This window comes from Dermacentor andersoni, chromosome 5, assembly GCF_023375885.2.
Source record: "Dermacentor andersoni chromosome 5, qqDerAnde1_hic_scaffold, whole genome shotgun sequence".
Classification (NCBI taxonomy): domain Eukaryota; kingdom Metazoa; phylum Arthropoda; class Arachnida; order Ixodida; family Ixodidae; genus Dermacentor; species Dermacentor andersoni.
The window spans coordinates 4,063,893-4,081,509 of NC_092818.1; the positions used below are offsets into that span (position 1 = coordinate 4,063,893).

The window sequence follows — 17,617 nt, forward strand, 5'->3', positions numbered from 1 at the left end:
GTGCATAAGTTCTGCATTCCAAGGTTGTGGGCAGTTCATCTTCTCTTTAAAGCATGTCAGCCTGAGTTGCATGTCATGCCTGTGCAGATAAAGCTTTCTTGGAATAAATTATAAAATATATGTGTTCTTCCTTATTACATCTAGCATTGGGCACATGTAGTACAACCAGTAAAAGAAGAAAACGGCAACATTCAATTGAAACCAGGGCAGAGTTTGAGGTTTATTGTTTCTTATAACAGTTGTACAAAGTCGTTACAATGAAGGCAGACTTTGTCTTTCTCCCAACTTCAGTGACCCGCCAGTATCATTCACATGTTGCGTAACTGTGCACTCCAGCATTTAAGACCCTGTTTTAGCACACTCAAGCATTGTGACACCCAATACATAATTCACCAGGAAATGTCTTCAAAGTGTCCAAGCTCTCAAATAGTGATGCCAATCTGAAGTCTTGCTATTACTGCACCACATAAGGAACTCTATAGTTGTGCCTAAATGATCAGGGCAAAGATGCCCGTGTTATGGCAGAAATATAGTGGCAAAAAAAAATGGAATGAGGCTGCAGTTGGGAAGCGTATTTTGCTCTCCTTATTTCTTTGCGATTAGCGTATGAATTTGTCTTCTGATCATGAGCTCAATGAACCTGGTTCAGCTTAACCCACCGAGCTGTACTTGGCCAAACTTACTCTTGATTGTTGGAACAAGCTTTGGCAACAACCAATTGGAGACACTGCCCCTCCCCTATCTTTTGTCTTGTTTTGTTGCTCTTACAAAACAGCCTGATCATGCTGGGCTGCAATAATACCTAAGATCTACTGTGCTTAGCTTGTAACATGGAAGTCTAGGCTGACTTGCCAGTAAGCAATACGTGGTGTTAGTACAGGTATACCCTCTTTTTTTCTTTCTTTTATTTAAGTTACTCCATTTTGTCTGCTAAGCATTTTGTCCTAAGAATCTATCTTCATATCTTATTAAGGAAAAAATACATCCACCCCATCGTAGCAAGTGCTACAAAGGCTGTGCATTTTTCAACTGCACAGCCTGTGCACAACCACCTGCAGGATACTGCACTTCGCAAACAACCCTCCCACCTTCACCTAGAACACCAACAATGGGTGGATGGCTTGCAAAGAAAGTAATAATAATAATAATAATAATGATAATACTAATGCAGAAACCATTCACAGTGATTGTCAATGTAAGTGAATAGCGAAACGCTTCAAGACAGCTATACGCTTTCTTGGAGACGGAAAAAAAAGAATTATTTTTCAGTTCTGTTACTTTTGTAATCTACACTTCGGGGTGCACCTGCCAGGCAAAAATTTGCTCAAGACAATGCGTTGTTGAGCAACAAAATGCCGTATTTATCCATCGAAATACTCAGTTTCGGTACGAAAGCACCGAATTAGACCAATTTTCCACCGTTCGCCATTCCTAAGACCCTCTTGGTCCCGTTCAAAAGGGCATCTTTCCGTCCTGATTTACTACCAAAAACGAGTGTTTAATGCCACTTCAGAAGAGAGCTACCAGGTAAACCCAAAAGAAAAAAATCCATCATGTTGGCCCGCCGCCAGCACGTACACTGAAGGGTGGGTTCTGATTGGAGTACAGGTATTTCCAGTAGCTTCCGGTGCAGATGACAATACACACACAATGCAAACACGCATATTGACAACACCCTTACTCCATGACCATTGTTCAATGTCATGATTGCAATGCCAAACCGTGCTCAGAAATTCCGCATGCTTCACCACTTTGGCAAGGGGTGGAAAGAATGTGCCGTGCAGGATGAGGAGTTATCGCAGTTATCAGCGGTGACATCTGAAGACCCCAGCAGAACAGCAAACAGGCGGACATCTCGGAGTAGCGGCGTGACACAAAAGCAGCCAGTGATTGCAACGGTTGCTGACTGGGGTGGTAATTGCCAGAGTGCCCTTAGACATTGCAGTTATCAGCGGCGACATCTGCTAATTTTGGTGGAAAAGCGGATAGCAGCACTACACAAGGGCAGCTGGCAATCAAGATGGTGGCCATGGTGGTGCCAAAGGCAGCTGACAGCGGCAATACTTGGCTAGAGCACAAGAAAACATCACAGCCAGTAGTGATTATGACTGCGGTACATGGTGGTGTAGTAAATGACAGATGGTGGCAACGGTGAGGACCGCTTCCACTGTTGGCATGCACAATCGGACAGACCGTGCAAGGATAGATGCAATGTTTCTCATGATGGTTGATCAAGTTACCATAGAACAATGAGAACAGCAAAAAGCAGCTGAACTCTCCTTGGCCTTGGCAACAGAGCGCGAGGTGAATTTTCCCACAAGTGAATGCTGTACCGAAAGTGCATTGATCACAACGTACACTATCACTAGCCTTGATATGGTGAACACGTTACTGAAATGTAATGCTTGCCAAGTGGGTCGTGAAGTTGTGATGTTTGAACACAACATGCGGGATTACAGTGTAGCTGTATAACTAAAAGTGCGATGCAGCAACTATGGCGAACATGGTTCAAAAAGGAGCTCACAATGAGTTGTTGGTGCCACTAACAACTGCAACCTGTTCGAGGTCAATGTTTGTGTGGCAGACGGTGCTGAAAGACATTTTTGCCACTATGGGGGTTTCACACTGAGGCCTTCACAATGAGACCTGCCAGCAGTACCTCAAAACAATGTTGAATCCAGTAGCAACGAGGGCCTGCACTGTACATTTGGTAAAATGTGCCAGTGTAGTCAAGAACCTCTACAAAGACCTGAACTTTGGCAATCCATGAAACATAGCAGTCTCTCTTGATAGATGTTTTCACACTAAAGGGCATACTTCTAATGTAGTCAAAGTGGCCACTGTGATAAAGGTTTTTTTTTCCTGCAACATCATTGGCAATGAAAGCACCCAAAAAGCTGTCCATGAGGCACATGGAAAATGTGAAGGGCCCTCGCTACCATTGTTGAGAATGGATGTAGCTTGGCACCTCAGCAGTCTTACCTATATTATCATTCGAAGAAAATGGAATACACCAGAGTTCACCAACTGGCGACTATACATGTGCCATGGGCCCACATATGAGATCACAACATTTACCAGTTTTACTCAATGAGAAGAAACGTTACTGTGCCATCTGCAACTAGGAGCTTTTTTCATGAACACTTACTCATTTCTAATTGGAATGGTGAACAGTGCCAATTGCAGCACATGTTGTGTAGCAGGAATGATCAAATATCTCCTGTGTGAGTGCCCAATATACGCAGATGAAAGGATGGCCCCTCGGACAACATTGGGGTACTTAGATGGTGACGGGCCTTTCACAGAAGAAAAGAACTTGGGGGCCATGGCCTCATCCGTCTGCTATGTAGAAAGCCACAAAAGCGCTGCTTCGTTTCTTGAAATGCACCAACCTATATGACCACTTGTGATTGGCTTAACAACGAACCCGTGATAATAATAATAATAATAATAATAATAATACCTTTATTCATAAAAACAAGTGGTACAAAGTGCCAAGGCATTAGGAAAAAAGTTGCTACAAAAGCAACTTGACTGGTCCTAATAACCAGACGGTCCAAAAGGCAGCAGACAGCAAGGAGCGAGGAAAAAAGAAAGGAAAGAGGAACAACGAAAATGGAGAAAGGAAAGAGAGCAATGGCATATAGTAGTACATAGATCTCACTTAAACAATTTGCATCACACATGAAACAGCTCGGGAAAAACAAACAATATGGATATATAGATACACAAAACTCTTAAAAAGAAAAACATTAGGTACATGGTCAAACCCAATTCTTGGGGCAGTAGAAATTATACAGTTCTCCGCCAGAACAATTAGGTACATCGATGGACGCAAATCTGAGATTATTCAGCAGAGTGGGGAGAGTGTAACAAGTCATTTGGTTACCATAGGTTGAATGCACATGCGGTCCATGCCAGCATTCCGGGGGCCTGGTGTTACAACATGGGATGTTGTGTTTTAATCTAGCCAGAGATGAAACAAGGCTTAAATTCTGTTTGGTTTCTTTTAGGTATCCAAGATAAAGGCGGTAGTTAAACATATCGCTGACTTTAATTACCCGAAGTTTTTTAAATAGGGGCTCAGATGGGGAGTCAAAGGGCATATCACTAATTACGTGAACAATTTTCTTTTGTATTACAAGCAAACGGTTAATATTTGTAACAGGTGTGGTGCCTCAAATAAGGCAGCAATAATGAAGGTGGCTCGCAAACAAAGCATTATAAATTAACATTTTAATCTTCCGAGGCATGTAGTGAATAGAGAAAACGCGTCCAGTTATTTGGGAGAGTTTGACTGCAAGAAAATCAATATGATCGCTCCAGCTCATATTTTCATCAAAAAAGACCCCGAGTGTTTTTACAGAAGGGACAAGTTCAATTTTAGAAGACCCTAACACCATGTCCCTACAAAGACAGGTATTCTTATTCTTCGGTTGAAATAAAACTGCCTTTGTTTTTTCAGCGTTAATCTTGAGACCATTTTCTAGAGACCATAAATATATTTTTTCCAAACAAGAGTTAGCCACTGACACTAGCTCCGATGCATCGGTGGACGAAAACAGGACAGTAGTGTCGTCGGCATAGATTATGAATTTGGCATCGGGATCAATATTAATGAGATCATTGACGTAAAGATTGAACAGAAGAGGCCCAAGGATACTGCCCTGGGGAACACCTACCGTAACACAAGAAATTTTGGACGATTTGTTGTTAATGAACATATATTGCCATCTATGCTGCAAGTATGACCGAAATAATTTTAAGGCGACACCGCGGATACCATAGTAGATAAGGTTATTTAATAATAATTCATGACTGATGGAGTCGAATGTCTTACTAAAGTCAATAAATACCCCTAAAGTAAGCTGGCGGTCCTCAAAATTTTGTAAAATGTATTCTTTCTGCTGAAGAAGCGCAAGCTGAGTTGATCTGTGTTTGCGAAAGGCATATTGCGAGTTAGTGAGGACGCTTTTAGTTTCAAGGAAGTTAGATACACGGATAAAAATTATTTTTCCTAAAGCATTCGAAAAGATCGGGAGTATAGTTATTGGCCTGTAGTTGGACATAGCTGTTTTATCACCTTTCTTGAATAAAGCTAACACTTTTGCAGCTTACACTTTACGTGGGAAGACACCACTACTGAGTGATAAGTTATAAATATGCGTTAGCACTGGGGAAATTACATCGAGAACATATCTAACAGGTTTCATGTGCAAGTTATCTATATCACACGTGCTACTGTCCTTTAAATTTGAAAAAATACAGGTAAGTTCACCTTCATCAGTCGGCTGGAGAAAAACGGTGTCATGAGGCGCGGCTTTAATATAATGGCAAGCACTGCTATTTGTGGGCAACATACTAATGTTGGTGAAATAATAATTAAAAGCATCAGGTAACATTTCAGCGCTAATATCAACCCCGTCTTTCTTAATAATAACAGGGAGTAGGGCATCAGGTGAACGACCGAGTAGCGAATTGACCTTCTTCCATACTTTCCTATATATCGCTCGAACAGGACTCGAAATATTTCTTATTATAGTGAATGTTAGCAAGCCGCAGCTGCTTATTAAGTTTATTACGGTATCTCTTAAACGTGGCTAGATCTGCCATGTCACGGGACACGATAAACTTGTTATATAGACTATTTTTTTTCTTTTATTTCTTGGAATAGTTCTGCCGTGATCCACGGTTTTCTTATCTTTGAGGAGCGCTTTGTTTTAGTACGAGTCGGAAAATGCTGGTCGTAGAGCACACAAAAAATGCCCAAGAAAGTTTCATACGCGAAGTTAGCACATTTTGAATGAAAAATTGCGTGTGTACCAGTGCAAAGTGTGAACTTCTCTGTTCTTTCTCATCTTTCAGTCCCCTTTCCTCAGTGCAGGGTAGCCTGCCAAGCTCAGCCTGGTTAAACTACCTGCCTTTTCTTGACGACTTCTCTCTCTGCCTTGGCTGTGATTGTGGGCCAAAACACGAGAGCTCGGTGATTGTCCACCTGTGTGCATTTCACCTGCTGCTGAAGTGCTGATTGGCTGGGGGCACCTTCTGACACGCACCCTAGGCCTAGCCGATCAGTAGATGAAATGGACATGTAAACTAAGTGGACAGTTTCAGAATACCCCCTTAATACATGCTGATGGGAAATTCCAGCATTTGTGCCAAAAGAGCACATCGTCCAATGCTGGACGGATGGAAGTACAGGTGGCAATGATTCTTTTTCAGTGCTCCCCTTTGCTTCATGACTGTGCTTTGTGATGGTGACAGCCGGTCGTACCACGCTATTGATGAAGCAAATGTGTTTCACATGGTTAAAACACGTTGGCGGGCTAGTTGGTTAGAATCCATGGTAGAGTGTATAAGCACGACTGGACGAGGACGAAGAAAGAAACAGATACACAGACACAGCGCTTCACTTTCAACTATAGATTTTATTTTCGTACGCATCGATAAATATATACCGTACGAGCGGAAACAAACATAACAGCAACAAAATAACATTGAGTGGTACATTTCGTTGAACCGGACACGTGTGCAAGGCAAGAGAAAAAAAGAAAAAACTTGTACTACAATCATCACAAAGACAAACCAAGGAATCGTATCTCCTTTTCTGATAGTGACACCGAAGGCTTGCTTACGCACTTTTTCTCTCATTTTGCTATCTCATAGGCCTCTACAATCTCCCTCGTCATCCTGCTATGAGCCTTATACAGAACGGAAGTGCTTTCAAACATGGGCTTGCAGGAACAATCTCGGCAGTGAATACCCAAATGACCCGAGATTACCTTAGTGACGTTATATTGATGCTCCTTTAATCTCTCGTTGATGCATCTGCCGGTTTGACCAATATACGTACTTCCGCATGAAAGTGGGATGGCATAGACGACGTTATGAGTACAGGTTACAAATTGTTTGCAATGTTGGGTAAAACATGAGTGCCTTTTGTTATTTTCTGTGTTAACCTGTTTGCATAGCTTCTGTAGACGCTCAGGGGCAGAGAAAACCACATCTACTCCCGATTTCGCCGCTATTCTTCTGAGATTATGTAAAATGCAATGAATGTATGGTACCACAGCAACTTCCTTTGCTCTGTTTCTTTCTTCGTCCTCGTCCAGTCACGCTTATACACTCTACCATGTGTTTCACACATGTGAAGAAAGAGGGCAGTGCAAACTGTGTACAGAAACGCATGTGGACTGCACTGCAGAAACTTGTGTAGAACCATTGTGCAGAATCACAAAGGAGAGAACGGAGCGGGTACCAGTGGTAGAGGCCGTCTTACTGGTGACCTTGTCACCAAGCTGACAAGCTATTATGGCTGGGCTCTCATATTGCATTCCGGAAATGTGAACCACACGCACACTGCAGTAGCACATTGCGTGTATGTTACATTTGAGGATAGAGCAATGGCTGATTCGTTACTGCAATACACACCCAGGCGAAATCCGGGACTTGAAATACAGATCTTGCAAGTGATGGCCATTCCGTGATGAGTGTTACCACAATTCCTGTGCACATCACAGTATACTAAAAGGTGTTATGTAAATGAGTACGGATGCATTACACATGCTTATGAAGTCTCAATCAAAGTGTTTTTTTTTTCATGCAATAAAAGGTGCCCTGTCTCTTTTTGCTGTCACGTAGTGTAGTATACCACGCATTATGTTTGTGGTTGCGTCATAGTTTTGCCAATGCAGTGAGGTGTTTCACATTAAAGGGCAAGAACAGAAGAAGGGGCTTGCTGCGCAAGCTGTGCTTCAGAAATCCTGCTTGCATATGGCACAAAAAGTAGAAAAAAAAGAAAAGGCAATTTTCTTGCAGTTCTTTTCTAAGCCCTGGTCATTGTAAACAGTACAAGACCACTTGGTTTTGTTTAGGTGAAAGAGCAGCTTTTGCTTTGCTTATTGCTTGACAGCAAGGGTAATGGGTGACAGTTGGCACAGGATCAAATGCCTCTTGAGTTTACAGGCATTTGATGCTGTACAATAAGGCACAGACTGGCAAGAATGGAAAGCCAGTAGGAATTCCTCAATTTTCCAAGTTAACATGAGCCAAATACACAATCTTTTAGCATAATGCCTTACTAGTGTGATTTTTTAGTGTTTACAATGTAATTGCAATGTTCCAACATGTTAAAATATCCAAACTTGCTAATTAAGTAAATGCATGTGCATATTATTACAGTAGAACCTCATTCATATGTTTTTAAAAAAGGTACTTGAGAAGAAAGAACTAACCGGCAAAATGTACGATTTGAAGTCACTAAAAAATTTGGCTCAATTGTGCTTGATGTCTACGTAATAAAAAGCATTGCAGCACAAGGTGCCGATGCTTGTCGAGCTGGTGGTGTCCGAGCAGCCCGAGACACACATGGTCATTTTTGTGGCTTCGCCAAGCTTTTGTTTTCGCTCCTCAATGTCAGCCTGGGTCAGCAGTTCCTTCGAGTGGGGCATTTTGGTTGAAAATTTTGATGAGCTCACTTTGCGCGAATTGTTGCGGCATGAGACGCCAACATGCATTGAGCTGGTGAAGGTCAACCAGCCCGAGACGCTCATTGTCATTTTCCTATTGCATAATGTTTTAAAACGGCAACAGGAAACCAGAACAAAGTAGAGGCGGTGTGGAATGCCCGAATACGACACCTTCAATGCTGTCAGCGTGAAACATGACTCTCACTTTGTACCACCTGCAGCAGGGAACGGTGAAGTGTTTGGATTATCGTCCATTAAGAGTATGCAGTACTCTTTTTTTTTTTTTTTTATTATTGAACATCCCTTACAGGCCCCTTGACAGGGCATTGAGTAAGGGGGGTAATAAAAAAAGTACAAAGTAACTTGCCAGTGTCAACGTACGGCTCAAATTTGCAGTTTAACATAAAGGAGAGGAATCGATGATAATGTGGTATGGCGGCAAGTACAAGGTTGGGCGGGAAAAAGGATAACACGAAGAGAGAAAAAAATTATAATATTGGCTGGCATTATACATATGGCAAAACTGGATACCGGAACTATAAAGTATACCGATTACAATGACAACAGTAACAAGAAAAGAAACTACAACCAAAGATAGGCGGAATCTAAGCGCATGAACAGTTGACAGGGTTTAAAATACGCATAATGGTAGGGAATGATAAAAACTCAGGAACTAATGGTGTGCACAGTAAAAACATTTATCAGTATAAGGAATGCAGTCCGGCACAAAGTGGGATACTGAAAAAAAAAAGAAAAAAAAAACACGTGCAGGGGTACAAAAATATGACGGACGTCTTTGGTCTTAAAGCTGTCAAAATAACAAATAAATAAATACATGGGTGGTATACAGAACATGGCACCGGAAGTAAAATAAAACTGGAAATACTAGTGGCAAGTTTTTATTCTGAAAAGAAAAGGTGCAGGAGTTGACGGAAATTATCGTGGTCTGGTTCGGATGCAGTGTTGTCTGGAAGACCATTCCACAAACGTATGGCGCGAGAAAGAGCAGATGCGTTGAAGGTGTGAGTTGACCCACATAATCGCGTGAAACTTAAGTGATTATGCAACCGACGTGATGTGATGGAAGGAGCATCAAGGTGAAGTGGGAATGGTCTGTTGCTGTATGCGTATTTGTGAAAAAGGCATAAAAGGGAAATGTCGCGACTAGCACTAAGGGGTTCAAGTGAAAGATTGTGCTTAATTTGCGTTATGCTGTTATGGTTGTCATAATTGCATGAAATGAAACGGGCAGCCCTATTTTGAACCGCTTCAAGCATGTTAATTAAATAATTTTGGTAGGGGTACCAGATAGATGCGGCGTATTCAAGCTGTGGGCGAACGAAGGTCTGATAAGCTAGATGACGAACGTGAGTGGGACAGTTATGTAAATTTCGACGTAAATATCCTAAAGATTTGGAAGCTTTTGTGCATATGGTGGTAATATGGTGAGACCAGGAGAGGTTGGGTGTGAAATGAATACCAAGGTACTTATAAGATGATGCCTGCGACAGTTGGTAATTGTTAATGGTGTAGAAGTAGTTGGAAATGTTTTGCTTGCGTGTGAAGGAGATTATTTTGCATTTTTCTGTATTCAGCAACATAAGCCATTTTTTACACCAGTTGTTAATGCGGTAAAGGTCGTTTTGCAGCGTTAAGTGGTCGTCGGCACAGGTTATTGGACAATATATGATGCAATCGTCAGGGAAGATTCGCATGCAGGAAGAAATGTTTTCTGGTAAGTCGTTTATGTAGATTAAGAACAATAGGGGGCCGAGGACGCACCCCTGTGGTACGCCCGAAGTTACGTGAGAAAGGGAGGATTGGAAATTGTTAATAACCGTGAACTGCTGGCGGAGTGAAAGGAAGTTACGGAGCCAAGATAAGGTTAGCGAGTCTAATCGAAGAGCAGATAATTTAGAAATCAGACGGCAATGGGTGACGCGGTCGAAGGCTTTAGAGAAATCAAGAAAAATACAGTCAGTCTGGAGGTTATTGTTCATGTTGCAGTGTAGTTCTGTACTTAATTCTAGTAGCTGGGTTTCGCAAGAGAAACCTTTCCTGAATCCGTGTTGGTTGTTAAAAAAGACATTGTTAGGTTCTAAGTGTCGGTAAACATGAGAAGCGATTATGTGTTCAAGAAGTTTGCAGCAGATGCAAGTTAAAGAAATTGGACGGTAGCTTTCGGGAGTATGTTTATCACCGGCTTTAAACACAGGCACTATTTTACCAATTTTCCAATCGGAGGGAAGTTGACCTGTCGCTAAAGATTGCCTGAAAAGGTGGTATAAAATGTTAGCTGAAACGGAGACAGTGTTCTTAAGAATTTTAGAGTTAATATTGTCAATTCCGGCTGAAGTGGATAATTTAAGGTTTTTAATTAGAAGTACTATGCCCTCTGCAGTTATTTTGATCGGTTCCATATATGGGAAGTCAAAATCGGGTACGTATGGAATGTCAAAGTGGTCTTCCCGGGTGAAAACAGATGAAAAGAATGTGTTAAATGTCGAGGTGCAATGACTGTCTGAAAGTGGAACATGATTGTCGTCTAGCAAAGATATCTGTTGCGGATCGTGTTCGGGGGATACAAGTTTCCAAAACTTCTTAGAGTTAGATTTCAGAAGGGAAGGTAAATCACTAGAAAAATATTTTTGCTTAGCAGATTCTACTGCGGAACAGTAAGTTATCATGAAATCTTTGTATGTCTTCCACGCGGAAGGCGTGCTATGTCGTTAAGCTGTGCGGTATAAATGTTTCTTTTTATTTCTAAGATGCCGGAGGGATTTTGTAAACCAGGGGTTTGATTTATCATTTTTGACTGTTATTAGCGGGACGTACTGATTTGCTAGCGCACACAATTTGTCTCGGTAAAGTACCCAGTTGTCTTCGATGGGACGACTGTTGAAGGATGGTAGGAATGTGTCAGTGTAGAAGGTTTCGAGTTCGGCGTTAATTTTGCTGTAGTTGGCTTTACTGTAATCGCGAATTTTTTTGCTGTCGGTGCCGGAGAATGGTGGCGGAATGTTAAGGGAAACTTGAAGGAGTTTGTGATCACTAAAACCATCCATGTGTACTAGGGCACCTACTGTTTCAGGAGCCGTCGTAAGGATTAGGTCGAGGATATTTGAACCGCGTGTGGGTTGTTTCACTATTTGAAACAAGTTAAAATCTAAGGTTAGGTAGATAAATTCGGTGGACATGTGGCAGGGGGAAGACAACTGGTTCCAGTCTATTGTAGGAAAATTAAAGTCGCCGAAAATGTAAATGGCATCGGTGCGACATATCTTGATAGCCTCAGTGATGCTGCTGCGCAGTTCGTTCACAAATGAATGACTACAGTCAGGAGGTCGGTAACAATTGCCGATGAGCAGAGGGGAAAACTTGGTTTTGCAGGCTACCCTGATAATTTTTATGTTAGAGTGTGCATTGATTACGTATGATTGTAGAGTATTTTTTATTGTGAGAAGAACACCTCCGCCTCGCCTATTTGTACGGTCATTTCGGTATATGTGAAAATTGTTACGATCAGGCAGAATTTCGCTATCGGTGATGTCAGGGTATAGCCACGTTTCGGTAAGGGCAAGTCACTGTCGTCAAAGAAAGAACAGACCAAATCGCGTTTCGGTAGTAGGCTGCGGATATTACAAGATGATATCGATAATGAGCAAGTGGCTTGATGTGACTCAGCTTTATTCAGATCTTGCATGCACGTGTTAGACTTTAGCTATCTGCTAGCTAGACCAACTGAGTCAGTGTTGATATGATATATGTAGGTGTTTTGTGTTAATGTGCAGACGGTCGACTGATAGTTTGAAAGGCTTGTTTTGGGCTTTGGCAAAGCCCACTAATTTTCGCCTTGCTTGTCGTGTCGCTGGAGAAAAATCTTTGCTGATGGAAACTTTTTAATTTTCGTGCCGAAGACAAAATCTGCTGCTTGTCTTTGAAGAAGGTTAGTTTTGCGATAATTTGTCTCCTCTTTCCTTCGGTGAACTTGCCGAGCCTGTGAACACGCTCGAATTGTGAACTAGTAGTCGTTATTTCTAATCGTTCAGAGCAAAAGCTTATTATTTTTTCCTCGGCCTTGGCCCATTCTTCATCCACATTATCTTCAATCCCAAAAAAGAGAAGATTTGATCGTCGCTGCCTGTTTTCAGCATCGTTGCAACGAGACGTAATTTCTGCCAACTGATGTGAAACCTTCAGCAGGCCGTCGTCAGTAGGACCTTCGGTGTTTCGCTGCAATGCAATCGTTGCCTCGAGGGCAGCGACTTTAGCGTTAAGTAACTTGATCTGATTTTTAGCCGTTTCTTGCTCGTCACTCACTTTTTTCAGATGAGCTAACATTGTGGCATGATCAGCTACTAGTTTGTCTATGCTTTTTAAGGCCGAAGCAAAGGCATCAGCTTCCGCTTTACTCATGGGGCCCGGGTTCGATTCAACATCGCCCGACAGCATAAGCAATATGTTTAGGACGTCAGAACACAGGTTGTACGGAATACACAACAATCGCCTCAATTCATCGTAAAACTCTGGTGGGCACGACACCGCAATAAGACAGGAATGACTGCACTTGGTACAGGAGGCACCCCTCATATAGCTAACCTGTAACAGCACCCATCCCAGATGCGGCGCCGTACCCAAAGCAGGCGGATGAAGGCTGGCGATTATATGCATAACAGCTGAAGCCACGTGTCGATGTCGAGGTTCCGTGTTGCCAGATTGAAGCGCCGATTTCATCCAAGTTTGGCCTCAGAAGGTTTGCAGTAGGCCAGGGATGAGGCAGGCGATCAGGGTCGGTCAGCTCGCAAGATCCGGGGACCCAGGAGCAAACGGCCCAGGTGACCGCAGCCTGTAACAGCAGTGGACGTAAGTCACCCATCCCAGATGCGGTGCCGTACCCAAAGCAGGCGGATGAAGGCTGGCGATTATATGCATAACAGCTGAAGCCACGTGTCGATGTCGAGGTTCCGTGTTGCCAGATTTAAGCGCCGATTGCATCCAAGTTTGGCCTCAGAAGGGTTGCAGTAGGCCAGGGATGAGGCAGGCGATCAGGGTCGGTCAGCTCGCAGGATCCGGGGACCCAGGAGCAAACGGCCCAGGTGACCGCAGCCTGTAACAGCAGTGGATGTAAGTCACCCATCCCAGATGCGGCGCCGTACCCCTGCACCCTACAAGCTGTGAAACAGATGGGGGAAGAAGCTTATCGCAATAGGGTTGGGGGCGCCAGCTTTGAATGCGGCGTGTGATGACCCAGGAGGATATTTGCTGGTACCAGAATAGAAAACTGAGGCGGGCGAGTGTTGCAGAAAAGCTGCTGCGGTGGGCAGCTACTGTTCTTGACTGTGCATGCGTCATGCCTTTTCTTGTTTACATAGGATCTAGCGGCCGGAAAATATATTATGCAGTCGCACTTTGGTGATGTTCTGAATATTGGGGCTGAAAGAGCGTGTTTTCCAGAAAAATATGACCAGGTAGAATAAAAAAATTAACTGCATATTGGGTCATTTTATGGGATCTCGATCGTGAACATTGGCACTGGGAAATCGTACATAACGGAATCATATCAACGAGGTTCTACTGTATATGATATTTGTAGCTTAGTATTCGTATTTGATTGCATTAGAAAATTTTTATATTTCCACACCCCTAACAGTGAACCATGTATTAATAGCTGACCCGCTTCACCCGTGGATGAGATTTCAAGGACCACCAATCTTGCTTGCCACTGTCGTGCTTTGAGTGCTACAGTCAAACCCGGTTATATCGAACTCGCAAAAAAACTCCTATCAGTTCGATATAGTGCATAATCCGATTTAAGCCTGCTAAATAATTGGATGTCATAAAAGCACATACCATTTATAAAATCACTTTATTGATGAAACTAGCTTAGTTTCCCGTAAATTAGTCCTGCGTTTTCTTCTGCTTGGGCAATTTCGCTGCCTGCGACGCACGCACTTCCCCACAATGTGAAAAGGAGTCGGAGCAGCTGAGGCACCACCAATCACCTCAGAGGATGTGGGCAAAGGACCGTCGTTGCTTTCCTCATTGGGCCCACTTTCATTTGTGCTCGGTACGATGTCTGCTATGTAGTCTTCGTTTTTGGGCTCTCTCACGGTCGCACCATCATCTGCACTCACAAACTCGTCCGCCGTTGATTCGTCAACAGCTTCCGAAAATTCTGACAGCTCGCTCCAAGCTTTGGCAACACTGGCAACAGCTTCGTCGCATTCATCAGAATTTACAGTCATCACTGAGCATGAAGAAACCGGCACGTATGAAGAACCACTTGTACACAGCGGTCATGCGTACGCGTCAGGCGCCACGGGCACTGGGTCATGAGTTTCGCCGCTTTAGCCCTAATCGTGCTGAGAGTGCTCCTCGGAATCTTGCACACTGTGGGGACATCCGACTTCTCATCGCGTTCGACCTGATTTATGATTTCGAGCTTCACGACGAAAGGCGAATTATGACGCTTCATCACGGCAACACTGCGGGAGAAGGCCCACAAGGCGCAAACACAATGAACCATAAAAGCAGTGAAACAACTCGCACTTTCACCATCTTACACGACAAGGCACAAGAGCCTCTGATTGGCTGTCTGAGCAAGTGCTGCGGGCAGGCCAGGATCACTTCTTGCAGGAGGGTGTCGACAGCTCGCCCGAGCAGCCCGAGGTAGCGCGGTCACGGTAGGGAGAGCGGTTGGGTAGAGCTGCGCCGCCGAGTTTCCCCGCTACCGCGAAGGAAAGCCAACTTCTGGGGGCACTTTCCCTCCACTTGACGCTCTATATATCGAGAGTTGCTGCTATTTTTGTTCGATGTAAGCGTAATTTTTGCTATATATACTCATTGTAACTATACCGTGACCAGAAATTGTTCAATAATTAGAATAATTCGGTGTAAACGGGTTCGATATAGTTGGGTTCGACTGTACTTGTTCTTTGAGGCATAAGTTCGCTCACTAAAGAGTTAACTTCTTACCTCAGGCGGCTTTGGCAGTGCCTTATTGCTCAATATCACGAAAATGTCATGTCTCATGTAGGGCTGCTGCCAGAGGACTTTGTGCCGTACCTGGACTACAAGGAAAAACAGCAGCAGTGGCAGTGGATAGGGGCAGGCCGAGACTCGGACACGCAAACGCACGCCCTCTGCCAACACTGGCTCCAGGGTAGGGAGCCCATGGACGCCTTGGAGGCCTCTCAGGGCTCACCACCACCACCAAAGTCCACAACAGACTGGACAGTGCGCCCAACCACGGACCACGAGCGCTCACACTACCGTACACAGGTCAGGCTTGGCAAAAGAAAGGTGCCTCCTCATCCAAGTTGTGTGCCCATCTATGTTGCTTCGGTCGTCCCTGCTGCACCACAATTCTGATGATCCAAGGTCCGTGGTCCAGCTTTAATGGGCCTCTTTGATTATCCATCTCCGACCGTCCCAGACAGCACCAGGCGGCGCTTTCAGCCAATAAGCATTGCGTATGTAGCATCACAAGTAGTCCCGGACAGTCTGGGATGGCAAAGTAAAGAGGCCCAGTATGTAGAGACAGATTGTATTCAAAATGATGGAGACAAAAAATTATGCAGATCCCACTCACTGTGCGAATCGGTGTAAGCAAAGCTTTCCTTGCTGGATGCTTTGATTGATGATAATTAACGTTGACATTGATGGTTAAAGCTTAAGTTCTTTATCGTTTAGACTAATACGGGAGTGGTGTGTTGATGTCAAACGTTACTTTGCGTGCACCACTGCTGTTTGCCTGCATAATACACAGGGAGAGGTGTTTGCTTGAGGCATTGCTGTGCGCCATATTTTATAACCTCTGAGAGGGTTGAGCGTTGTCACTGCCTCTCATGGCACATTGCATTGTGGCAGAAGTATTAAACTTGAATTGGATTATGGGGCTGTACATGCCAAAACCACACTCTGATTATGAGGCACGCCATAGTGACGGACTCCGGATTAATTTTGACACCGTGATGTTCTTTAACGTGCCCCAAAATCTAAGTGCACGTGCATTTTCTATTTTACCCCCGTCAAATAGGGCTGTCGCGGTTGGGATCAAATCCATGGCCACTAGCAATGCCATAGCCACAAAGCTATTGCGGCGGCCACAGAAGCATTGATTTGACGGTCGACCGCGTCCGTAGTATCGTCTGGACCCTGCGGTGCATTTTAATTAATGCAGCTCTGTTTCTGCGCCCTGCGTAAGTTGCCCCGCTTCACATATTTGCATGGAGTTTATTTTTCAGAAATAGCAGCAATGTACTGTACTGTATCTTGAACTTAAGCTTGTCCTGTTTCCCCGCAACTGCTGTCGTATAGTAGTGGGGTTTCCTTGCCTTCTCAGGTCACCTCCCCCCTCTCTTATATTGGAATTGCCTCTTCTTGCTCTCCTCCTCTCTAGAGTTCTATGTGCGTCCCCTCTGGCCTCGCATGTTAGTACAAAGGGAAGCACTGCAGTTTCTGCAATGCCTCTGAGGGGAGTCACCAATAATTACAGCTGTCAAGCGGCTATTGTGGCGACGGCCAGGGAGCTCCAGAGGGCATTATGCACATTCGATGGGGTGGGGTGAAAATGAGTTTCTCCCGTCGCCTTTTCTCTCTTACTCGCGCTGTCATCTATATACACGCTCTGAACGACCCCGACGCGGTGTGCACGACAGCAGCCCACAGCAGCAGCAGCAGTGGCAAAGTCGAAGGAAGAGCCAAAGAAAGCTTCACTTTAAAAAGAAACTCAAGACGAGCTCTAACTTTCAACAAATAGTTTTTGTAAATCAAAGCACACATACACACATTGACAATGCACATCTGCTGTGCACAGAGATACGACTGTTTGCATTGATACACATACAGTAAGTCCTCGTTAACTGCAACTTTCATATCTTGAAATATTGTTTAGGTCGAAATATTTTTCTGGCTGTGGTGTCAGCCCATGGGTTTTTCACCCTTTATCTCTAAAAATTTTTTTGACGGATATCGTGAAGCCTAGAGTTCGAAAACACCAAGGAAAAGGCAGTGGGACAGTGTTGGTGGCATCGCTTTCGTTCACTTTTCACTTGGTGGCAGCTTGCAAACCAAACCAGACACTGCGCCTGGCTGTGCTGCCTGCTTATGTTTCCCCCTTTTCTCTATCACCGCTCACATGCACTTGC

The 17,617-nt window shown here is 43.9% G+C and overlaps 1 protein-coding gene across 3 annotated transcripts in view; it reads left to right on the forward strand.

Moving 5' to 3' along the window:
* The window catches only part of LOC126529909 (nuclear factor related to kappa-B-binding protein), a 437,784-nt gene that overhangs the window by 272,060 nt on the left and 148,107 nt on the right, over positions 1-17,617 (forward strand). For all 3 annotated transcript variants that reach the window (XM_055070097.2, XM_055070098.2, XM_050177360.3), the window contains one exon: positions 15,505-15,749. In XM_055070097.2, coding sequence (XP_054926072.1) covers positions 15,505-15,749 — 245 coding nt within the window. The remainder of the gene's footprint in view (positions 1-15,504; positions 15,750-17,617) is intronic.